This window comes from Prionailurus bengalensis, chromosome C1 (genome assembly GCF_016509475.1).
Source record: "Prionailurus bengalensis isolate Pbe53 chromosome C1, Fcat_Pben_1.1_paternal_pri, whole genome shotgun sequence".
Taxonomy (NCBI): domain Eukaryota; kingdom Metazoa; phylum Chordata; class Mammalia; order Carnivora; family Felidae; genus Prionailurus; species Prionailurus bengalensis.
This window is the reverse complement of record NC_057345.1, coordinates 11,562,175-11,587,563: the sequence shown is the minus strand read 5'-3', so window position 1 is coordinate 11,587,563 and position 25,389 is coordinate 11,562,175. Positions and strand designations below refer to the sequence as shown.

The 25,389-nt window shown below is 43.0% G+C and overlaps 1 protein-coding gene across 2 annotated transcripts in view; it reads right to left on the bottom strand.

Moving 5' to 3' along the window:
• SPEN (spen family transcriptional repressor) overlaps positions 1–25,389 on the bottom strand; it is a 99,946-nt gene that overhangs the window by 3,208 nt on the left and 71,349 nt on the right. For both annotated transcript variants that reach the window (XM_043573843.1, XM_043573844.1), the window contains 8 exons: positions 24,940–25,100; positions 24,090–24,290; positions 20,513–20,664; positions 17,216–17,341; positions 16,779–16,892; positions 15,599–15,712; positions 14,208–14,308; positions 168–8,358 (listed from right to left, as the gene is read on the bottom strand). In XM_043573843.1, the coding sequence (XP_043429778.1) occupies positions 168–8,358; positions 14,208–14,308; positions 15,599–15,712; positions 16,779–16,892; positions 17,216–17,341; positions 20,513–20,664; positions 24,090–24,290; positions 24,940–25,100 (9,160 nt within the window). The remainder of the gene's footprint in view (positions 1–167; positions 8,359–14,207; positions 14,309–15,598; positions 15,713–16,778; positions 16,893–17,215; positions 17,342–20,512; positions 20,665–24,089; positions 24,291–24,939; positions 25,101–25,389) is intronic.

The window sequence follows — 25,389 nt, the reverse complement described above, 5'->3', positions numbered from 1 at the left end:
GTTCCCACAGCTCCTTCTCGTGTCTCCGCCCTCTGCACTGTGACCTGATCCCCTCATCCTGCAATTTAGGGAGCTCCTCTTTAAACTCACGAAAACGGCAACACATTTCGGGGACCTCACTGGCGTCTCAACCGCTATAGGGAGTAAGGCTGATCTGTGGCACTCACCTGAGCGGGAGCCTTGGTCCGAGGAGGTAGACCGATGGAGGCGGCAGCAGGAAACTGCGTGTGTGTGAGCTGCGCGGGGCTGTGGTAGGTGCGGATGTCTCCGTATCTGTACTCCTGAAACAGCTCCCCGCTGGAGTGCACGATCTGCACCCCATGGGTCACCACCACGGGTGGGGTGAGAGGCAGCCCCTGGAGCTGGCTGCTGGGGGTGACCGTGAGGATGCGGGCCTCACCGTGGGGGGCGGGGGCTGGCGCGGCTTTGGCATCTGCGGTCTTGGCGGCGTCTTTCCCGGGCTGCTGAGGGACCTTGCTGGCTGGTGGCACCTTCACTACCCCGTCGGCTGCCCGGGGCTGCTCGCTGACTGCCGTCACGTGCGGATGCACCATGATCCTCACGTCCCGGGGCACGGTGTACGGGTGCAGTCGGTACTCAGACTGCATGACCAGTACCTCTGACTGCACAGGGGCCGCAGCTCGAGCGACAGGGAGGTGATAATGCACTTCTTCCTCTGCAGGGTGTTGGGGGGCCAAGGCCGGCACGCCAGCTGTGGCTGGCTGCGGTGTGCCTGCACGCTGCGGGGCCCGGACCTCTATCTGCTGGGGCTGCAGAGGGGCCCTCGGAGAGTGAAGGGTCTCTGGCCGGATGCTGTAGGTGATGCTGGGCAGCGTGGGAGTGTTCATTCTCACCTCGCCCTGGGACAGGTGGCTGAGGGACACGGTCTGGGTGATGCTGTGCGGGGGCATGATGACAGACTGCTCCGGGTGTATGCTAGAGATGAACTGAGGCACAGGAATGCCCGCAGCCAGCATGACTGTGGCATTAGTGGAGAGCGCGGTGGACGTGGTGCTGCTGGGGTGGCACGCTCTCGGGAAGGGGGTCGGAGCGGGCCCGCTGGGGCGAGGAGAATGCGCATCTGGCTTTGTGGCTGCCAAATGGGAGACCGTTCGATCTGTCGGGGTACTGGGCCCCGAGGCGACGTGGTTCACTTCTGTAGGCAGTTTGCTGGGCAGAGCAGGAGGGTGGTGGGGAGTGAGCGCAGACCCCAGGTTAGCCGGCTGAAGGACCTTGGTCTCTATTTTGAGGGTGACGGGGTCAGCAAGCTTTTTATTAGTGGTGACTATGCTTGGGGTGAGGACCAGCTGGTTGTGAACCAGCACTGGGGGTGTGTTTATGCCCTGGGTGAGAACCTTCACTGTGCCACCCTGGGTGACAGGGGTGGACACAGAGAGGTGAATGGGCTCGGGCTTCTCCAGGGATGGACGGTCAGCCTTAACAGATGAAATCACAGGAGACGCGTTGTACGTCTGGGCAGTCAGTACCAGAGTAGAATGGGTGGCCACATTTGCATAGCCTGAAGGGGCCTGGGGGCCTTTGGGCGAAGGCTGCGCTGGTGCGACAGCATCCGGTTTGACCTGGGACTTGGACACTGACTGCTGAAATTCGATGTCCATTGCACTGGCGGGGGGGATCTGGCTAATCTTGGCGCTGATCCGCTGCGGGCCTTCAGTCTTCTGCCCCGAATAGCTCAGGAGCACGACCCCTTCGGATGTGTTCACACGCAGGCCGGCACCAGAGCCCGTGTCTGCTGGACGGTCGTCAATCACTGACATAGACCCCGGGTGGAACCGACTGTTTTCATTAGTGCTCGGTCTGGGTTTGCACTTTGCTGACGGTGTAATCACTGCACCTGCCACAGTTACCGCACCTGTTGTGGCAGTCACACTGCCAGAGGCAGCGGTCACTGCACCTGCTGTGACTGTCACTGCGCCTGCATTCATGGCGCCCGCAGCGGCGTTCACCGCGCCCACGGTGGCGTTCACCGCGCCCGCAGCGGCGTTCACCGCGCCCACGGTGGCGTTCACCGGGGTGGTGAGAACGTTCACTGGCCCCGTCAGAACGTTCACGGGCCCCTTTAGGACGTTCACGGGGCCGGCAGGAGTGTTTACCAAACCTTTCAGCGTGGTCACCGGGCCCTTCACAGAGCTTTTGAGGGCATTCACCGGGCCGGTAAGGGCATTCACTGGGACCAAGGACACATTCACCAGGCCCGTCAGAGCGCTCACCAGGCCAGTCAGGGTTTGAGGAGCTGGTTTTGCCAGAGTGATCTTTTGCGAATTCTCCAAATCAATGCTCACGGGCATCCGACTAATAACAGAAGTAATTTTGGGAGCAATGACTGGAGCCACCTTTTCCTTTTCAGTGGCTACTGGAGCCTCTGGGGCCTGTGTGTCAGAGGTGTTGGTTACTGGAGCTGCTGGTTTTTCTTCTAAAAGAGGCTTTTTAGACTCAACTGGAGGAGGGGGTGGTGCCTCATGCAGGCAAGGGGCGGCACTGACGGGCTCTGCAATGGCAGTCGTGACACTTGTGGAAGTGACGCCAGTGGCGGAGACATATTTGGGGTCCATGAGGATCTTCCTCAGCGTACTGGAGCTGGTGTCGATGTCAGAAGCTTTCGTGTCTGGGGGAAGAGCTGGAGATGGGGTGGACTGAGCCCGAGGCTCCTCCTGCCTTGTGACCCACTCTGTGACCTTCGTAGAGGAGCTCTGGTGTGGGACCCCCCCAGAGGCGACAGGAGGTGGGAGCTTTGCTGCAGTTACAGAAGGAATTGGGGGGGTGGGTGTGCTGGAGTCACTGGGTGGGGTCACTGGGTCACTTTCGATGATGGAATGCACCTTGAATCTGGCTTGAGGCTCATCCTCCACTGGTGCTGGCTGGGAGGGCGGGGGAAGGTCTGGGAGTGCAGATGCTCTGGTCGGTGTCTTTTCTTCCACGTTGCTGTCTTGGGACAAGTTCTCCAGGGATGGGGTCTTGCTTGGGTCAGAAGAACAGGACTCAGGTGGAGCGGACTGGGGCTTTTCTCTCTGCTTCTCTTCCTGTGGCGCTTCTGGGGGTGGCGCCGCCCTCCCCTCATTTGTAGCAGGACTCTTGCTTTGACCTTGGTCAGGTTCAGAGACGGGAGTCTCTGTACTGACCCCCGTTTTCTTATTCGTATTCCGTTTGCGGCGTGATCGAGTTGTCTTCTGGCGCCCTTTCTCTTTCCGAGCAAGAGGGACTTCTGCTTCTTTTGATCCTTTGGCTTCTGGCACTGGCTGGGAGGCTTCGCTGCTGTTCCCTCCAGCTTCCTTGTTATCTGCTGGGCCTGCTGAGGGGTCAGGGGCACCGACTGGCGGCCCAGAAGATTCTGCGGCAGCCTCTGTCTCCAAGATGCCGGACACAGCCTCGTGGGTCTCAGGCTCCATTCCCTCCCCAGGGGCCCGCAGCACTTGAGGACGGGGCTGTAGATCTGCCTGTGGTTCTGCAGGGTAAGGGGGGGCTGCTGGGAAGTTTTCTGGCTCCCCAGAAATGTCATTGATGATGGAGCCAATGGCCGCAGCCAGTTCTGTTTCACTTGCTTGGTGTGCGGGCTTGTCCCCATCCTCTGTGGAGAGGCCGTCTGGTGCATCGGTGGCCGCCGCCTTGAAGGCCGCGGAGGTGGTCTCAGTGAGCTTCGCGATGTTCTCCACGGCCTGCTCCAGCTCCATCTGCCTGGCTAACTGATTTGGTTCTGGGGACGGCGTAGTGGCAGACACATCTTCCTTCTCCTCCGGTTCCTTCTCCAGATGGGCCGGATCGCTGTTCAACTGGGAAGATAAACTCCCCTCCTTCTGGGGACTCTCGCTCTTCTCAGGGGGACCCGCCACTACCTCAGCTTCCTTTTCCGCTGCCGGCCCCGCAGGGCCCGCGGCCACGCTGGGACTCGCACCGGTATCCGCGGTTTTCAGATTTGCAGATTTGTCCGCTGCTGACCTAGAGTTTCGAGATCTCCCTCTCTTTGACTTGGAGTTTTTTTCAGGGGCTGCTTTTTTCTCCACCACTTCAACTGCAGGGGCTTCCGGTACATTTTTGTCTGTGCCAATTTCTTTTTTGTCACGTTTCTGTTCACTTCCTGCTTCTTCTTTATCAGCCTTGGACTTTGTATTATTTTCTTTCACACTGACCTGGGGACTCACCTCAGTGGCCGCCTCCAGACGTTCAGCATCAACTTTTGGCTCGTTTTTGCCCCTTTTCCCTTGTGGGCCACCAGCAGCTCCTGATTTTTGGGCTCGTGGGGACCTCCATCCCTCCGCTGGTTTGAGCGTCTCAACTGGTTCTTTGGCCTCGGTCTCCTCATCTTCTTCAGCTCGACGGCGTGTTTTCGGAGGCCTTCCCCTCCGTGGGGTCGTGGGAACCGCTGCGGCCTCCTGCAGCTCTCGCTCCAGTCTCTTCCTGGTCACTCGTGGCTGCTCAGTGGGCTCCTTGACGGGAGAGCGGCTCTCGTGGTCTCCCATGGTTGCATAGACACTCCTCACGTTCCGGCGCCTCGTTCGGCTGAGGGGCAAGCTTGGTTCTGGGTGTTCTGGGTCTGCCGTGGCATTTTTAGAGGCGGTCCTTGTAATCTTCTCTGCCTCCATCTTCAATTCTAAAAGCTTCTGTGCTTCTCCCCGCGGAGAATTGGACCGCTTGAGTTTCTCCCGGTCTATCCGCTCGCTCTTCCGGGTGACAGGCTTCTCCACAGTACTTGCTGCGGTGGCCTGAACAGGGGTCTTGGAACGCTTACTTTTGTTTGGCTTTTTATCTTTCGTGGCAACTGGAGGATCGACCTCAATGTCTTCAGCAGCTTGAGGCTGAACCTCAGGGACAACTTCAGCTTTTGGATTTGCACTGGGCTCAACATTAGCAGCTGAGTTTGGCTTTTCCACTTTGGGCTCATCAGCGTCCTCAGGCTTCTGAGTCGGTTTTGAAAGCGGTTGGGCACTGTCGGGTTCTGGATCTACAGTGACCTCAACCTGAGAAAATGAGGCCCCAGGAGTTGGAGGCTTGGTGTCCAGATAAGGCAGCTGGTCAACTGATGAACTTTCCTCAACAACTGATGGAGTCCTGGCAGCATCTTTACTGGCGTCCGCTCCTGGGGGCAGGTCGCCTTGCTCGGTTTGCTGCACAGCAGTGGGAGCCTGCTCAGACACAGGCTTTGCTTCTTCTGAGGCAGAGGCTGGCTCCCTGGGCTCCTCTTCTGTCACCAAAGGCACCTCCCCTGCTTTTTCACCTGCTGTCGCCTTTTCCGGTGATGACGATACTGACTCTGGAGTTACAGCTGTGACAGCAGGAGGCCCAATGGGAAGGGGGGTCTTCGGTTCCGCCTCTTTACTCTCAGAGGCAGATTCTGGGGTCTCAGGATGATCCTCTGTATCTTCCTGTTTTTCAGCCTCTTTGGGTTTTTGGTCTTTTTCCTTTTCTTTCTGTTGCATTCGCGTGAGTTCCATAAATCTGCTATGGAAAAGAACTACTGGCTCTTGAATCACGTCAGCGGTGCTGTTTGCTCCATCAGACGCCTGCCTCCCATACAACCTGCCAGCAACGAAGTCTGATTCCTCGTCTTTTCTCTCCAGATGCTGCAATCGCTTGGAATCTTGTTCAAAGATTGAGCTGTGTAAAAAACGAGAAGCAAATAATTCTTGTCTTTCCTGTTCTTCTTCTTTATGGTCATCTTTTTTATCATCCATTTTTCCTTCGGAATCAGTCCGAATTTTCTTCTTTTTCATGTACCAGGATGGAATAGGTCTTGGAGCAGAGTCAACCTTCTCTTTATCTTTGTTGTTTCGAAAATTGGCAAAACGGGAGTCCCAATCAAGAAAAGACCAGTTTTCTTCTCGAGATGAAGAGAGGGACTTAGCTCTTTCAAGCAAAGCCTTCGTGTCTGGTGTGATTGTCTTATCCAGTGCAAAAGAGTAAAATTTGTTCCTTTCTAAAGAACTGGAGAGTCTTTCCTCTCGCTCACGTAGCTTGTCTTCTCTGTCCCTCAATAAAAAAGACAACCGAGAACTTTCATATAGTGCAGAGGCTCTGGGTGAGTGGGATTTGTGTTCACCGTCTTCATCAGAATCAGAAGGCACCTCCCCAGGTTCCAAGTCACGTACAGACCTCTTTCGAAGGCTGTCTCTCTTAATTATGCTGTTTGGGAAACTCACATCAAATCTGCTGGCATCTTGTTTCATTTGAGAATCCCACCGGTTTAGTTCATCTTCAGAATTCAAGACAGAGAGCTTTATTTTGGCCATGTCTGCCATCTGTTCTCTCCTGCTAGAATCATAAGGATTAAATTTTAAAGACTCTTCTCTGACTGTGATGTTAGAATAGGGGAGACCTTTCTCATCTACTTTAGGAGACCCTCTTACTGACATGAGCCTAGGGGAGCCTATAGGGTCGTCGTCTTCATGGAAAGAGCCATGTCGGATGCTGGGAGAACCGCCAGCCCTTTCAGAATCTTCACTGATCTGGCGTGAACTTCTGTAATTCCTCTCTCTCTTGGTGCAGACATCAAAATCCACGTGGTCCATCCTTTTCTTTTTGCTAGGAGGAGAGTCGTCAGTAACATCTTGGGGGGGTTTGCCTACCTCGTGAACCAAACTACGTCTTTCATATTCATCTACATCTTTTTTAGGACTGCCAAACTTCTCAGACTTGGCTATTTCCATCTCCATCTGCTGTTTTCTCCGACTCTGCTCCATTTGTTTTCGGTAACTCTGCGTGTGATCAATATCAATGCCAATTTTTTCTTCAGTATTTACTGAATGTGGTTTCTCTTGGCTTGGTTTACATTCAAGTGTTTCATCACGAAGACTGCAATAGTTTTTCCTAATATCTTCTCTCTCTGGTCCCTGATCATCTAATAATTGCAGCTGTTTGAGTTGTGGTTTTGAGGGAATAGGTTTTTTTGACTGGATTTCTTGATTTTCCACAGAGTCACATACTGATTCTCCCAGCCTTGCTTGTAGGTCTGAGTTGGGCCTTGAGCCAGTCCCAACAGAAACGTTGGCAAGCTCCTGACACTCTTTGGGGCTGGGAGCAGCATTAAGTCTGTCTAGTTTTATTTTCTTAGACTCTCGTTTAAGAATTTCTTTCCTCGCAGGCTTTCTTTCTGACTCTCCTTCCCTCAGCAGAAGGATGTCTCTAGAGGATAGGTCAGGCTGCTTTTTTAAAAGTACTCGAGCTTCCTCCATCTCTGGACTGCTTTTCTTGACTTCTGATTTTTGCTTTTCTACTTTCAAATTGGAATCTGCAAAGCGCCGCTTCCTTGCTTCCAGCTTCTCCAAGTCTGCAGCGCTGAGCCCATCAGCAGTCTGCTCTGGTTTTAGGTGCTTCCTGGATTTCAGCCTGCCTTCCTTATCTACCACGTCTATGTGGCTTGACAGGCCCTTTTCCTTTGGCACTTTCATTCGAACCGGTTCCAGTTTAGACAAGTCAGACTTTGCGGGCTCTGTCTGACAGACCTGAAGTTTCTGATCTAGGGCAGAAGACTTGGCAGTGTCATTATCAAGCTTGGCTTTCAGCTTTTCCAAGGGAGTATGGTCAATAACTTTCCCCTCTTTTTCTTTCACTCGGGTCAAAACTACACAGGGCATGAGCTCGAGGCGGTTTTTTGCTATCCCTTCTTTGTCAGCTTTTTCTCTGCTCAGTTTGTTAGAACTCCTTGATTTTTCGGGGCTCTGTTCCCTCTCATTTTCTTGGTCTGTCTCTGAAGACTGAGAACTAGGAGAATGAACTTTTCCTTTTCGTTTCTGCTTTTCAGTTTTGTCCTTTTCCACTTTCTCCTTCCTTATTAAGCGTCTCTCTCTTTCTACTCTCTCAGGATCAAAAGTCCTTTCTTTATCTGCCTTTTCATTTTTTGTATAGCGTTCCAAGCGAGATTTGTCCAGTTTTTCATATCTTGGAGGGGAAAGTGAGCTACAGCTTCCACTCCGATCTGAGGACCTGCTGTAAATCCTCCTCTCTGAGTCACTCGGCAGCCGCTCGGACTGTGAGGGAGAGGTGCCAGGGCTCTGGGGGCGCCGCAGGTGCACCGGGCTCTGACTGCGCTCACTTGGCCGTCTCTCGTGGTCTCTGTCTCGGTCAGACTCAAATCTTTCGCGTTCTCTTTCTCGTTCCCTTTGCCTGTAACTGTATTCCCGAATATCCTGTTCATAAGGATCATTTCTGTAATCCCTGTATTCCCGAGGATCGTCATAGTATCGTGATTCATAGTAGTCTCCTTGGTAAGTTTCCCATTCTGAATAAAATTCTCTCCCTCGAGCCGGATAGTCCCGTCTGGAGTCCTCAGGATATGTGCCCGGAGTACGAACATTCTCATAATACGTACGATCTTGGCTATAGTCATAAGATCCCCTTCGTTCCTCTCTATCAAATTCAAAAAAGAATATATTAGTTCTTTTGTGTCCTTGTCATTTACACATTTAATCACACATATGAGATTAAAAGCCCCATTCTAAAAATCTTTGCCATTATTTAATCATTAGACTTGGATGGTCCAATATGGTACATAGCCGCAATTTACATGTGGCTATCAGTAACTTAAAATTTGAGATGTGACTATAAAATACGCATTGGACTTGGTACATTTATCTTTTAAAAAAGAAACCCTTCAAATAATTTAGATTGATTACATGTTGAAATGGTAATATTTTAAAGCTATGAGTTAAATGAAATTAATGTCACCTTTTTTCCCCACATTTTTATGTCTACCAGAAAATTTAAAACTGGTTCAGTCGATTAAAAATGCAACTTGATTTCAGTTCAGGTCATGATCTCATGGTTTGTGGGATCAAGCCCCACATGGGGTCCACGCTGACAGTGTACAGCCTATTTGGGATTCTCTCTCTCTCTCTCTCTCTCTCTCTCCCTCCCTCCCTCCCTCTCTGCCCCTCACATGTGTGCATGCTCTCTCTCAAATGAAATAAATAAGCTTAAAAAAAATTTAAAACCACAGTTTAGTCTACATGTTTCTACTGGATGACACTTCAGCCCCCCGCCCCTTTTTTTGGTATGAGGCGGTATGACATAATGATCACTAGTACATTACACAGTATCACATCCCCACACTTCTGAGTCTTTCATCATTACTTTTCTGCCAAAAATATTCTTACCACAATCTGGGAAAAAAACGTACTACTGGTAAAAATAGTTTAATTAAAATATTAAATATTAAAAAATATTTTAATTGAAATCCTCCCACCCATGTGACCCATAGGATACTGATAACACATCTATCTCAATTCACAGTTTAAAAAAGCATGCTGGGGGCCAGTCTCCCTAGGCTGTCTCCTCACTTGTAAAATGATGGTAACCTTTCCTCAGAAGGTTCTTAACATTAAATAAGATAACATTTGTAAGAACTTTCCTAACATAATGTGAAGACCTTCAGTCATATCGTTACTTTTCCCCAACCCATGAACTGATTACAAGCTTTGTGAAAGGATTCCTCAATTGTAAAGGAATTCACCATGGTTTTCTCTTACAGTGACCTATAGGGGGCATTTAAGATAAGATTAAATTTACACACAAGAACATGTATGATAGATAAAATGAAATTCACCCATAACAGAGACTAATTCTTTCACTCTCGTTCACTCTCCATTTTTGTTCTCTCAAGCAGGTCATGCATTCTACAAAGTACTGCCATTAGTAGCTCACTGAAACAAAAATCTAGAACTTAAGCCCCTAATGGCATGAGCTTTGTCTCCTTGGCTACAATTTTTTCTAGCTCTTGTAACAGTGCTTGACTCATAGGAAGGACTGAAATATCTATTGAAAGAATGAACCTTAGAAAAATATGTCAGTGGGGTTCCTGGGTGGCTCAGTTGGTTAAGTGTCTCTTTCAGGTCATGATCTCGCAGTTTTTGAGTTCAAGCCCCGTGTTGGGCGCTATGCTAACAGTATGGGGGCTGCTTGGAATTCTCTCTCTCTGCCTCTCCCCTGTTCACACATACGTGTGTACATGCTTTCTCAAAAAAAAAAAGGGGGGGGGGGAGGGAGGAGAGGAGAGGAAAATATGTCAAAGCTACTACTGGGTGTTGTTCCAATACACTCTCCACAGCAAATGAAGTATCTAAAGACTTAATATCCAAACACTAGAAGCATCACACATTATTATATATATTTGTATGGCATTTCTCAGTCCAAAAAGAGTATTTTTTTTTACATTATCTAGGTTATTTTTTTTTAATGTTTATTTATTTTTGAGAGAGAGACCAGAGCGTGAGTGGGGGAGGGGCAGAGAGAGATGGAGACACAGAATCCGAAGCAGGATTCAGGCTTCAAGCTGTCAGCACAGAGTCCAACGTGGGGCTTGAACTCACAAACCGCGAGATGGTGACCCGAGCCAAAGTCAGACACTCAACCAACTGAAGCACCTAGGCACCCCTATGTTATTTAATTGGTTTTGAGATGGTCTTTCTTAGAGTTCCACAGGAATCAGTCTTTGCCTAAATAATAGCCAGCCATCTTGCAAATGTTACTAGGCATGGAACTTGGCTAATTCATTGCCACCATAAATTCCAAGGAAGCACCATTTTCATAAATATAATGTATGCTTTCTTTTTAAAAGAAATGTTTATATGAGAGAGAGAGAGAGCGCGCGCATGTGCGCGCGCAGGCACACGCACACGAGTGGGGGAGGGGCAGAGAGAGAATCCCAAGCAGTTCCACGCTGTCAGCGCACAGAGCCCAACGCAAGGCTCGATCTCATGAATCATGAGATCATGACCTAAGCTGAAATCAAGAGTCAGACGCTTAACCAACTGTGCCACCCAGGCACCCTACTTTCATGCTAATATAAAATGATTAAGACACCTAGAATGGCCACTAGTTCACTGCCCACATTAACAGTAGGCTTGAGAGATGTTTTACTCAGACTACAACTATACCCAAAAATATGAAAATATTTACAGAAGTCAAAGGTATATGTGTAAATGTTAGTGCTGGAGCACTGTTCAGTTTAATAAATACTGATTTTGCACATATTTTGCTGGGCTTTATGACTACCAAAAGAAATGAGTGTTCCTGTCCTCAAAGAACTCAAGTAAGAGACAGTACAACTCAACACTGAACCTTGGACAAAAGGGTGTTCAGGAACCTGGAAAAGCCAGGTTTTGAGAACTCTGTTCACATGACTGCACAATATCCCAATTCCCCTAAGTAGGTGGGAAATTCATCTAAAGCATAATAGGCTCTTGTAAATTTATCTTGAGAATCATTTTGGTAAAGTATAAAGCTCCATGCACCAGCAGGAAGGAGCACTGGGTTTATCTCCAGACTAAAGTCTTAGCCTGTGACCTTATCAGCAAGGCGATCTGATCTTCGGTTCCACTAAAAGTAACACAAGATAAGAAGGAATAAATGAAATGCTACTTTTAAACTGCAGAACCCTATGCAAATCGGTCACTGTTTGCATTCCTGAGGGAAACTACCATTAGAGGTAAATTATTTTTTCATTCATTCATTTATTACGCATTCAGTGGGATGGCTTCCTTCCACTCTATATGAAGGGCAGATATCCTCAAGTTCTACTGCAAAGAGTGCACTCCATAAGCACTGCCATCTAAAAAAAAATGGGGCAAAACTGCGTCACACCCTTCTGCTTCCTACTTTGGAGATAAACTCCATTCAAAAGGGATAAATAACCACGGGTAAAAACCAAAGAACAAAGCCAGAGCCAGAACGTCAGTAAAATGAGTGAATTTAAAAGTGGTAATATACAAAAATTAACACCCACACAGCATTATCCAACCCTCACAAGACACTATTCTTTGAAAAATATTTAATGTATGCATAGAGGATTTTAATGGATGTTTTGTCTTAGGTGCCACCAGACCACCAACACACTTCGTACTGGCATATGGGTAAGAATTCCTGTAAGTACTAAAAATGTTAAAAATGACTTTGAACTGCTACTTGGGGAGCCAGGGTGGAGACCTTTTTTCTCTTTCCACAGACACATATATTCTCATGCATATGCACATGTATGCTCTCAAGTGTGTGCGCGTTCTCTCTCTCTCTCTCTCTCTCTCACACACACACACACACACACACACACACACACACACAACACAGAAAAACCTTATATCGAAACCGACATTCCGGCTAGAGGGCTGTGGACTCCAGTCTACTAAGTGAAACACCATCAAATCTTTATAGAAGTTCAGGCTTTTGGGAATTTGGCTGTGGGGTACATTTTTCATTAAAACAAAACAAAACAAACAAAACAAAACAAAACAAAACCTCCTCACAGCTGCCTGGCTGGCTTGGTTGGTAGAGCGTGCGACACTTGATCTGGAGGTTGTAAGTCTGAGCTCACATTTTGGGTATAGAGATTACTTAAAAATAAAATCTTTAAAAAAAATAAAAATAAAAAACTTTCCCGGCGTTCACTGAACGTTGTTCAATATTCCACAAGGAAAGGACTCAAAAACTATATACCTTCTTCTGTAACTTAAAAACAAAGTGCCAAAAACATGCAGTAAAAAGGGAATCAATGTATTCAACAGGTTTCTGGCAGCACAATCAGGATCTGACTCATACTTGTAGAACCCCTTTTATACTTGAACTAGAGTGTCTAAAGGCATTTTTCACACGCAGCCTTTTGTTTAATGCATACGTACAGGGGTGGAGATCCAGTGGTAACATTCCAGGACACTTAATCACAGAGACATGTTTGGACAAACAGCCTGACCATGTGGATAATAGTTTCCATTTTCTTTTTAGTTTTTTGAGAGAGCACACATGCGCAAGGAAGGGGCAAAGGGGGAGAGAGGATCCCAAGCAGGCTCCACTGATCAGCACAGTGCCCAACATGGGGCTTGATCCCACGACCTCAATTATGACCTGAGCCAAAATCAAGAGTCAGACACTCAACTGACTGAGCACCGCCCCCACCCCTCCCGTAACACACCCCGATAGTTTCCATTTTCAAATATGATCAGCTATTGAAGCACTTGGTGACACTATGTTACGATGTTTTTAACATATCCAGTCTAAAAAAGAATCAATCATCAGTTTGGGGGCAGTTGTACGCTAACAGAGATAGCGTGGTTCAAACTGTGAGAACTTAAATGATTCTGGTTTTGTTTTTTTTTTCCAACGTTTATTTATTTATTTTTGGGACAGAGAGAGACAGCATGAACGGGGGAGGGGCAGAGAGAGAGGGAGACACAGAATCGGAAACAGGCTCCAGGCTCTGAGCCATCAGCCCAGAGCCCGACGCGGGGCTCGAACTCCCGGACCGCGAGATCGTGACCTGGCTGAAGTCGGACACTTAACCGACTGCGCCACCCAGGCGCCCCAAGAACTTAAATGATTCTGAACTGCAATGTTTCCTACAAATAGCAGAAAAAAAAAAAATCAAATACTGTACTACAGTACCATGACTGAAAAAAATCAACAACAGGAAATAAGGTTTACTTTTTATGTTGCTAAAGTTACCAATTTATATATGCTTTGGCTGATTCACAAATTATTATTTAAAAGATTTGAATTCGGGGCGCCTGGGTGGCGCAGTCGGTTAAGCGTCCGACTTCAGCCAGGTCACAATCTCACGGTCCGTGGGTTCGAGCCCCGCGTCGGGCTCTGGGCTGATGGCTCAGAGCCTGGAGACTGTTTCCGATTCTGTGTCTCCCTCTCTCTCTGCCCCTCCCCCGTTCATGCTCTGTCTCTCTCTGTCCCAAAAATAAATAAAAAACGTTGAAAAAAAAATTTAAAAAAAAATAATAAAAGATTTGAATTCAAAACAAAGTTCTTGGTAATCTTTAAAAAAATTTTTTTAATTGTATGGGCACATGCATGGTGATAATCTGGATGTTGTCATTACTAAATAAATATACAGGGCACTTAATAGTTTGTAACGCCCTTTAACATGTTATCATATTTAATTTAAAACTGTAAGGCAGGATATTTGTACATAAAGTTATAATTTAGCAAAATAGTAACTCTTTCAAATTATAGGGCTTTCAGTGAGAAATGTATTTAGGTTACCCTAAATCCCCTGAGCCACATGAAAACTGAATTCATAAAAATAAACCTGTGTTTCTGTATGGGTGGATAAAAGGAAAGGAGTTTTTGGGGGATGAATTTAGAAATAAGGAGTGAAAAATAAAATTCTATATAAATTTTATGTATTTGAAATTTTAAAATTCAAGTTATGCTGATAGGTTTAAAATACATACCTTATTGCTTGGGGGAAAAAAAATACATACCTTCTTTCTGCTAACATTTCATAAAAGTCTCTGATATCTTGACCAGACTTTTCCATACAGTGATAAAATGCCAGCTGGCTTTCCCGATTTGCAAAATCCACCTTAAAAACAAAGAATAGCAGGTGTTTGATTCAAGTTTCAGATTTTTAAAATGGAAAGTGTTATTGGATTTGAAAATCCTTCCCAACACAACCCTCTAGATAAACTTTAAGTAAGAGCAATCTATCTCAACTAAGTTAAACAGTCCTAACTGGAACTGTATTTTGTTAACTCGAAATCTCTTTCAAATTCAATACAAATCTTGACAACGAGGTATACTTTATTATTTTTTAATGTAAACTCTGTGCCCACTGTAAGGCTTGAACTCATGACCCTGAAATTAAGAGTCTTATGTTCTACCACCTGATCCAGCCAGGTGCCCCAATAAAAAAGTATAATTAGAAGTTCTAGAACCCAGGGGCACCTAGGTGGCTCAGATGGTTAAGCATCAGAATCCTGATTTCAGTTCAGGTCATGATCTCACTGTGGGTTCGAACCCCACACTGGGCTCTGATGCTGACAGTGCCTGCTTGGGATTCTTTCTCTCCCTCTTTACCCCTTCCTCACTCACACATTCTCTCTCTTCCTCTCTCAAAAATTAAATTGAAAAAAAAATTTTTTTTTTTTTTTAAGTTCCTGAGTCCAATACTGAAGGAGTGGAAAAGGCAAAATGGAAAACTGAAACGATACCTATCAGGATTCTAGGCTGCCAAGTAATCAGATCAATGAAATCCAGCAATCTATATGTATATTTGCTGGAATCAGTTAGAAAATATAAAACATTTAAACTTCACTCACAGCTGGGCCTCAGAGTCATTATTAAAAGACTATGATACCTGTTATCTATTAATATCTTATTTCAATTGAACCACCATAGGTAGTAAGTGCATACATTTCTTCAAGTTCTCCTGAACCAAAGTTTTTTAAACAAAAACACCAGACAAAAGATTGTATGTTCAGTGGTTACCCACTCTCTAGAAGAGGAGGAAAGAGGAAGAGAGGATCATTCCGGAAACTGGAATGACTGACACTTCAAGTTCCTGGGATGCATACACCCACAGGTGAATGTGGGCCAGCCTACTCCAAGAGTCTACATGTAAGCATTAGGTACCTGGGATGGGGAGAGGCACATTTCCTTGAACGACACAATTTTTAGGGAAGGTTCTGTGGTTAATGACCCTGTGCCCTCAAGCAGCCAAATGTAAAAATAGTAACGTTCCCCTTAAGAACGGGACATACGGCACACTTGCTGTAAACCACGTCCCTTGCTGGCCGCCCACAAAATGCCAGTTATTAAGAGGGTGGGGTCTCAATGCGATTTTGTTTTACTTCTGTTTAGTCATTCTGCACACCTTAATTTTATTCCCACCAATTTTCCTCCCCTTGGTCTCTTTTACAGCTGCTTGCGCATATTCAATTTCATTGTAGAGGACCAGGGCCATGCCTTTTAAGCGGTCAAACACCACCTGTAAAAAACAAAACAAAAACCAAATAAGAGCCTCATCCACTAGACTCATTGTCAGTCCCAAGAAAATCTTAGGTCACAAGGACACTGCCAAAAAAAAAAAAAAAAACAACACCAAAAACAAACAAACATTTTCTCTAATTCTAGAAAAAATGTCAGGGCTTTTCCCAGTGAAGATAATAAAACGTGTAGGGACTGTTTGCAATTGTGGCTACTGTGCCTTGAGGTACATTATGCCTTTATTTTGTCTTTCTTTATTTTCCATGTTGACTAAGTTCTGTACTGTGTACTTAAGTAGGCATTCTTGTAGTTTGGGCTCAAAAAAAAAAAAAAAAAAATCAACACCCCTGAAAGAGAAAAAAATGTAGAACACTGAATCAACAATAAATTTCAGTGGATTTTGGTTAATCACCAATAAATTTCAGTGAATTTTGGTTAAAACAAGCATTATTAACTTAAAGCTACTGGATTTTTCCATTTATACTAGCAGTCTTTATGATGTGTATTTGTCCAAACAACAAAAGCTACATTTAAAGAAATGCTGAAATTATACACCACGCCCACCACAGTGTAACTCTGCTCTCAAGAAGGGAGTTCAAACTCTACTTTCACATAATGGAATGGGGCCCACAGACCCTTTTCCTGTTGTTTGTGGGTATGTTACCTTACAAACTTTGACTAGATGAACACTGTATGATCGTCCCTTTAAAGTCATCTTCTTTTTTAAAAAATAAAGTCTAATGACATATTTGTGTGATTGTAAATAGCTACATAATTAGACTAATTTTCATGTGAGATAAAATAATAAAAACCTCTAAAAAACCTTCTATTTAACAGTATCATGCAAATTAGTTTCAAAATTAATCATCACGGCTAGTTCAAAATAGTTTTTCAAAATACTTCCTCACATCGTAAGCTAATAGATGCAAAAGCCCTTCTACAACAAATTACTAGTAATTTTTAAAGAAAAGAAAACGTCAACATTAAGAACTGGGGCTGACAGGACAGAATTCCAAGAACAGGGAGTCAGAAGTAACCTGACACCAACACCAAAACCTCCCACCTACCTTTACCACAGGACCATATCGGCAGAAATGGCGTGTTAAATACTGATCCGACACATTTGAAGAAAGCCCGTCTAACCACACGCAGTTTGTAGGCATGCTCTTTCCAAAACCCAGCTGAATAGGAGAGGTGAAATTTCTATTAGTAAAGTCACCAATTATTCAACTACAGAATTCTGAAAAAATCTGTCTTCTGTAGGAATCTTATCAACCATCATCCCAAGGGAGAAACATCTGGTTAAAATCAAACAGAAATGTACACAAGAGTGATCCTGCCAGGCTAAGTACTAATTCAGCTTACAGTACAAGAGGATGAGGGTGCAGAGAATTATATCACCTTTACTGTTATCTAACTGTACTGCAATTTGAAATAATGAGACAGACACACACACAAACACTCCAAATCATAACGGTGTAATAACTTATGCAAAGTCCTTTACCTTGAGGCGATTATTTCCAAGGTACTCTCCATCCATCTTCTTAATAGCCTTACAAACGCTGGCAATATCACAGTACTGCAAGAATGCGTACTGAGGAACTCCATTTACTTTCTTAATATCAATATCCTGAAAAAGCCAATTAGTACCAATTAGTGACAGGCCAACAGGAAAATAAACCAGAATAAACTAAGCCCAAACAAAGTGCATATTTCTCAAAACAGTCATATTCCCCAAAATCATTTTCTTAGTTAAAACCATACATTGTAATACAACTGTAAATAGCCTGAAAGACTACACAACACAGCATTTGTAGTCACAACCATGAAATCCTTCCTCTGTGAAATTCTTTGCAGAAGAGAAAGTGCAAACTCAAAGTTTAAAATTCACAATACCTGTGTTAAGACAAATTTATGAAGAAAAAGGCTGTGCTTGATTCAGCAGCACATATACTAAAATTGGAACAGTACAGAGATTAATAAAGGCAGCCTATTTAATAAAAACCTAAGAAATACAGTTGACCCTTGAACAACAGGGGTCTGGGGGCAAGGGAGTTAGTTAGGGCACCCACCTCCAAGGCAGTTGAAAATCCACATATAACTTTTGACTCCCACCAAACTTAACCACTCATACCCTACTGCTGACCAGAAGCCTTGCTGATAACATGGTTAATTAACACATATTCTGTAAAAGTTATTATACTATATCCTTAAAGTAAGCTGGAAGAAAGAGAATGTTATTAAGAAAATCATAAGAAGAAAAGTCCACATATAAGCAGATCCATGCAGTTAAAACCCATGCTGTTCAAGGGTAAACTGTAATTCGCTTCTGCAATAATCTAAAAACCTTTATTAGTGGCTGGCCAGCCATTTAAAATACAGTATCTGAGAAGAATAAGAATGAGAAAGAAATCAAGTTTTCAAAAAAGTGATCCTAAATTTTTAAAATATGCAATCCTAAATTAGAAGACTCATTCAATGTATCAGTGTATCTAACTGAACCAAGCCTGGTGACTGATATATATAGTAATAATCTCTCATATCCAGAATGAATAAATATATAAATACCTGAACTACCTTGTGAAGATGTATCAGAACACCATCCCTTGATTAAAGAAACAGTCTATAAAAGGCAAAGCCCCATCTCTTTATTTTTTTTTTTTTTAAGTTTATTTATTAAGTAATCTCCACAGCCAACGTGGGTCTCGAACTCAGGACCCTGAGGTCAAAAGTCATGTGCTCTTTCAACTGAGCCAGCCAGGTGCCCTTAACTCCAATTCTTTAGAGAGACTGAAACCTGTACTCATGCATGACACTCTGGTCCTGCCTACTTCACTACTTAGACACGGTGGTGTAAAAAAGCTGGCTTACACATGAAAATGGTCCAGAGAAACCAGATACGTGGATTGCAAAACTTACACTTGAACAATAATGACCCATATGGTGATTATCTAAAGTATTCTGTAAATCACAATATTTAAGCCTTTTTAAGGGTCATAAGCCAATAATCAAAAGCTGAAACAGAGCAAAATGAATAATGCATTTGAAGAGCAGTTTGAGGAATCCTTAAAAAAAGCAGTAGTTTATACTTAAAATAGTTCTTTTTTTTTTCTTTTAAATAGGCTTCACCCCCAGCGAGAAGCCCAATGCAGGGCTTGAGCTCACAACCCTGAGATCAAGACTTGAGCTGAGATTCAGTGTTGGACGCTCAATGGCATAAGCCATCCAGGCACCTCTATACTCAAAACAGTTCTAAGTAATGGTAAATAGGAGCTGAGTTTCACCAAAATGTAGAACGCAACAATCCAGAATAACTCCATGTAAGAGAAATGGTCTCCAAAGAATATTGGTGGGTAGGCTCACTACAAGGGTTCTTCTAGCTACAGCATAATCTATCAATAAGCAGCAGACCATTTCCCCTAAGTTTGTGTGTCATTAAAATTGTTACCCTTGTGAGCAATTGCAAACATGGAATAATGGTTTTCAAACAGAATAGGACATGGCCACTTATTAAGCATGGATCTTAAACACTATAATCACTCCATTTGTAGCAACCCTGCTGATGAAAATGTATCTATGTACACAAATACAATTTCTTACACTCCTCCAAAATTCAAAGTAGCAGCCACATTCAAATAAAAGTATATCTGAAAGTTTTATCAACTCATAGACTCATAAATGCTAAGCAGCAAAATAAATAAAACTTTTCTGTCACAGAAAAGGCTGGAGCCCAGGTAGGTAAGTGAACTCATCTAAGTATGCAGTACGGTTGGAATTAGGGTGTGTGATAAAAGAACTTAAAATAATTGAAATTCAAGAAAGGAAAATGAATGTTTTGGTGTTTCTCTAAATATATAGCTTGTTTTTTCTTACTTTGTACCAACCATTTCTATCTCTTGCTCCTAGTCCCTTTGAGGTTTAGGTCAACTACAAGCACAAATATTTTATTCACTAGATTGTATCATTTAAAAAAAGTAAGAATTTTTACTTCCAACATTAGTGTATAAATAAGGATGGATAGATGGACAGACACATACACACACACACCCGAAAGATTAACAGTAACTGTTCTTACCCAGCACGTTTTTTTACTCTCTAAAGTCCAAATATACACAACAATTTTCTTGCTGTTACTAATACAAAGTCTAGGAAAGACAGAAGTAATTTCCCTATTTTTTTCAAACACAAAACAAAATAGTATATATATCCCAAGGGTACAAAGCTGTAACCAAACTATTTTCACTATAAAGTGACTCAAGTTTTGAGTCACGAGGAACAGAAAAACCCTTCGAATTCCTAAATTTAATAATGACTTGCAAAATATAAAAAGTGATTCTAATTAAAATTTCAAAACAGAACTGAGCTTCCAGCATGACATCCACATTCCAGTAAACCCCCAAGGTACTTCTGACGTGAATTGTGGTAACACAATACTCCTATACTAAGTTGCTGCTTCTTTCTTACAGACTTCTCTTCTTTTATTTTCCTTCCCACCCACAGGACTAGATATGGCTTTAAACAGTACTCGATGGACAAAGAAAATAAGAAAAATGGATAGAAAAATACATATATATAAATAAAACAAAGACAAATAACTATTATATAGTTTTATATACACACATAAAACAGTCCCCCAAGGAGTTTTGCCAGACCATCTTTTAGCAGGAGTTAAAAACACAGGGCAAATGAGAAAAGTATTTGTTACACCATCTAAATATCATCTTTCCAAATGTAATCTTGTACTATGCTTTATGTTTTACGACAAAGATCTAAAACTTTTTACTGTAAAAAAACAACATACCACAATTTCTCCGAAGCGCTGGAAGATGTTGCGAAGGTCATGATAAGTAGTGGTTTTTTCAAGGTTGCCAATAAAGAGGGTTCTTGTTGCTTTGGGGTGAAATTCATCTATCCTTTCATCCAAAGGACGAAATTCATTTTCACTTTCCGTTTCTGTTAAGTGGGATGGGGGCAGAGTAAAAAGAGAAGAGGGTTGTTTTTTTTTTTCTTTTTTCTTTTTCTTTTTTAGGTAATCTCTATACCCAATGTAGGGTTCAAACTCACAACACCAAGATCAAAAGTCACATGCCCTACAGACTGAGCCAGCCAGGCACCCCAAAACAGAAGAATGTTTTAATGTATATTTAGATATCACAGGAAAATCTACACTTAAGAAGCTAAATCTCTGAAATATTGGGTGTGAATACCCATACAATCTGGAAAAGGTATTATACAGCTTCAGAAATAGCTGCCTTTTGCTTAACTCCAAAGGCTAAAGAAACTTGTCAAAAAAACTTAGGGGTAAGTAACACTTTCTTTCTTTGATCTTCAAAACAGAAAAGTGGACTGAATTTCAGTCCGCTAAGTTCATTTGTTTTAAAAATAATCACTAACACAGAAATAGATTTTAAACCCCAGCAAAAACAGCAATTACTTAAGCCTAATCTTAGGTTCCAAAAATTCTGCAGCAGGCTCTCAATGGGAAGTATAAAACTACAATCTGAAACACACGTAAAACTCAACTGAAAACAGGCCAGCTTCATTACTTAATTTGCTTTTCAGCATTTTATAAAATACTTAGCATTTTGCATCTCTGTTAATTAACAGAGCCCAACCATCTAAATGTAGCGATTTTTAGATACAAGAAGAGTAATTGTATGCAAACTGACTGGAGCAGTACTTCTGAAACTGCTGCCACATGGGCCCCAATGACACACACAGGGAGACCACACGCCACTCCTAAGGTTTCTATTTCTTATGATTAAAGCCCTGGTTTAGTGTCTAATTCAAGCACAACCTTTCTCTAAAGCTCCATTTTAAACACGGTCCAGCGCAGAATATTCAATGTTTTGTTGATAATAACTATACACAGCCTATTATGTTCTCTTTTTTAATGTAAAACAAAGCCACACAAAAAAGTTAACAATTAACTGACTGAAACAAACTGTTTAGAGACAGGCACTAAATATTACTGATGTCACCAACAACACTGATACTGAAAAGATTCAACTTCTGAGCTGCTGAGTGAATTCAGACAGAACACACCTCACTCCCGATTCCAGTCTGACTGCTCTAATGGCAGCTCAGCTTAATCTTACTGGTGTCATCAAAGAATATGTACTTTCAGAGACTCAAGTGGACCCAGAAACTGCCAGGGTTCCTGTACCTGTCTCCATACTGTATTTTGATCATATCTCCCAGGGGAGATCTCATTTCAAGATCAACTAGGTCTTCTTGAAACTAATAGAGGGCACATATTTAGGAATATTGCATTTAAAAAGGGAGAAAAAATGAAAAAGAAAAGAAAAAATAATTCAGACACATCTTAAGGTTTATACTCCAAAAGGCAGAATCAGAAAGATAGAACATAATTTGCAACCATTAAAATCGTATGTACTGGCTTCATTTCCACCAAATAAATAGCTCAATAAAAATTTCAAAATCAGAAATTCTAAGAAACCACAATCTTAGAAGCCACCTGGGGTCTATATGCAAAGTTGGGCTTCTTGGATTTGGATCTAACAAGAGGTCCCTGACCTAAGGAAGCAATCAGCTCCATACATTTCAGTACAAAACATTTTATGACTTAACCATCCAACAACAATTCCAACCAAGTCTCCATACTCGCATTCAACTGCTTTCAAATATCCCATTCGACAAGTGTTTCATGCTGTCCAACCTGGAAAAAGTTCAAGCTTTCCTACGCCTCAACCAACCAAACTTCTCAAAATCTTCACTAGCAGGTGTGGTTAAAGCCCAGGTGCTAACTGATTAGGTAAAATGCATTTTTTACAGTGAAAATGACAAGCCAGCCCCACGACTTGGGAGATCTGAGGGCCATCTATTGTTAAAGGCCCTGAATTAGATCCCCGCTACTTAATAATTATATGTGGCTCTAACAACTTCCTACAATACGTTATATGACATTCTAAATATTATTCCTTAGGTCAATTGTGACCTGTTCTGAATGTGTTAAAGAAGAACTCCTGAGTTGTACTTAGCTCAGTATAACTTAAGAGAGTACATCTCAAACTTGGAAGAGGAGGGAACATGAGGGCATTACCTATAATCCCTTTGAATTCTTGTGTTTATCATAAAATTATGCACGTTTTACAATCTTCCCTCTAGCAACTCTGTGCCTATTTTTTTTTTAATTTTTTAAACATTTATTTATTATTGAGAGACAGACACAGAGTGTGAGCGCGGGAGGGGTAGAGAGAGGGGAAGACACAGAATCTGAAGTAGGCTCTGGGCTCCGAGCTGTCAGCACAGAGCCCGACACAGGGCTCGAACTCACGAACTGTGAGATCATGCCCTGAGCCTAACCAACTGAGCCACCCAGGTGCCCCCGTGCCTGTTTTAATACATACAAATAACATTTACACAATCTTACCAGGGAAATTCTATTTTTTCCCTCTTAACTGTCAAAACAATGAATATTATAAGAAAATAGGCTATGTTTGCCCTAAAATTCCATTCAAAGTTTTAGGTGTGTGTTTTTGTTTTGTTTTAAAATAAAGCTCTACAGCCAATATGGGACTTGAACGCACAACCCTGAGATCAAGAGTCACATATTCTACCAACTGAGCCAGCACCCCTCAAAGTCTTAAAGTTGGTCTCAGCTACATAATGTGACTGCCTAATTTAAACATTTCTCCACAAATTTACTTACAAGCTGCCTTAAACTGGAAGGTTCCCAAACTTGAATATGTGAATTCTGAACCATTAGGCTGGGACAAGGTGAAAGGTCTGCACTATAGGTGGTTCTGAAACAGGATAAACACTGACCCGAGCCATGCCTGAGAAGACTTCCTGCCTTACAACGGGTCTTACAGATAGATTCAAACTAATAAAATGTCCCCTTGAAACTCTCAATGGGTCACACTCTTAAGATTTAGTCCTGCTTTTCTTTGTCACTAAGCTTTCAAGGTCATGGAAACTAGGACAACAGATCTAATTTGTGCTGGGCATAACAGAAATAAAAGCAGTCTAACTAGTCCCTCCGATCAATGTAGCAAGTCCGTCTGTTTCTTAATTCAGGGTAACTCTGATGTCATTCTCCAAAGAACTATCTCCTTATCTCATTCAACTCAATCCTTTTGGGAAGACAGGACTCAACAAAGGGCCAAATTGTGCCTTTCAGCCTCTTAGAAGTCAGCATTTCTCCCTTAAAGAAACAGAACAATTTTTACCCTCCCTAACCAAAACAACATAATTTTATTAACTTGAAAAACAAATATAACCAGTCTTTAAAACAGAAGACATTGGAAGTATGTCAACAAATAAAGTTGGAATAGTGTCCCAATTCAGGGTAAGATGTGACCTTTTCATAAGGTGAAATATAAATCTTACTAAAAATTAGCCTCCTTGTCTCTTACCTGGCCCTATCCATGCTGTTACTTCAATCTGCATGCCAAAGAAAAGTTTTCCTTTTGATGCAGTCAATGCTTTTTCTTGGTCCTCTTGCTGCCGAAAGAATACCAAACCATACCTCTCTTCTGAAGTTCCATGGATCTGCACTGACGTCACCTTTCCAAATTTCTTAAATTCATGGAAAAGGCCATCTTTAAGGCTTGTATCTAAATCCCCACCCAAAAAAAACAAGGTGCTTATTTTTCTAGTTCAGTTACAATTCAATTAAAATAAGCTACAAAATCTCTGGCTTGATTTTTGACCTAAGTTTTGTTAGCATATGAACCTTTTAAATAAAATAACTAGAATGGTATTCATAATTTTCCTCATTTAAAATGTTAATATTTTGAAATGGGTTTCCTATCATAGTTTTATATCCAAAATTATTTCAGATAACACAGGACTCCAGGCCAATATAATAAAATTAACTGAAAATAGCATTTCTATAATTCACATCAAATTTCCCCTAATATCAAAATACTTAATCAAGTATATTTACTAAAAACTAAACGTGTTTTCTTCATATAACACTCACCACACAATCTTTGTATATGTATATACAATGGGCACAATAACGTATATATGTACATATATATGTGATATAGTAAATACAAATAACATGCAAGCTTCATACACGTAACAACCTAGAAACTACATACAGTTATGATAATCCCTTGCTTTTCCTTACGTGGCATTTAAATAGTAATGAACCACAAAAAAGAAAGCCTGCTGCCACTACAAGACAGAATTTAAGTTGCCCAGCCTCATATTCCCCAACAGTAGCAGAGAGGAAAGTACAGTAACCCAAAACTTTACCTGTAGAGCGTACTGGGAGATTCTGAACCTTGATTCCAAAACTTTTACGTGGCTCATCTTTCTCCAGGGATGAAAGCAACTGGGAAGTGGGTGCTGGGACTGCTGCAGATTGAACTGATCGGGCTGGAGAGTCATCACTTGAACTACTGCTGGAGTCAGTGCTGCAGAAGGGCAAAAAAAAAGACAAACAGAAAATGAATACATATAAAATTTCTGAAAAATCAACAAGTGGCAATAATTACAAGCAACAATCTACATTTTAGGTCTGGGATTTCTGGACACCCTCCCCTCTCTCCACACTCTATTTCACACCCCCCTTGGAAGGCAGAACAAACACTGGCCTGAGACTGTGGAAGCAAAAGTAACAATCTTCTACCACCACAGTCCCCCAAAAGACAAATGTTGTATTCTGTGCAAAATGTGAACAACGTTTTCCAAATGAAGTTAAGC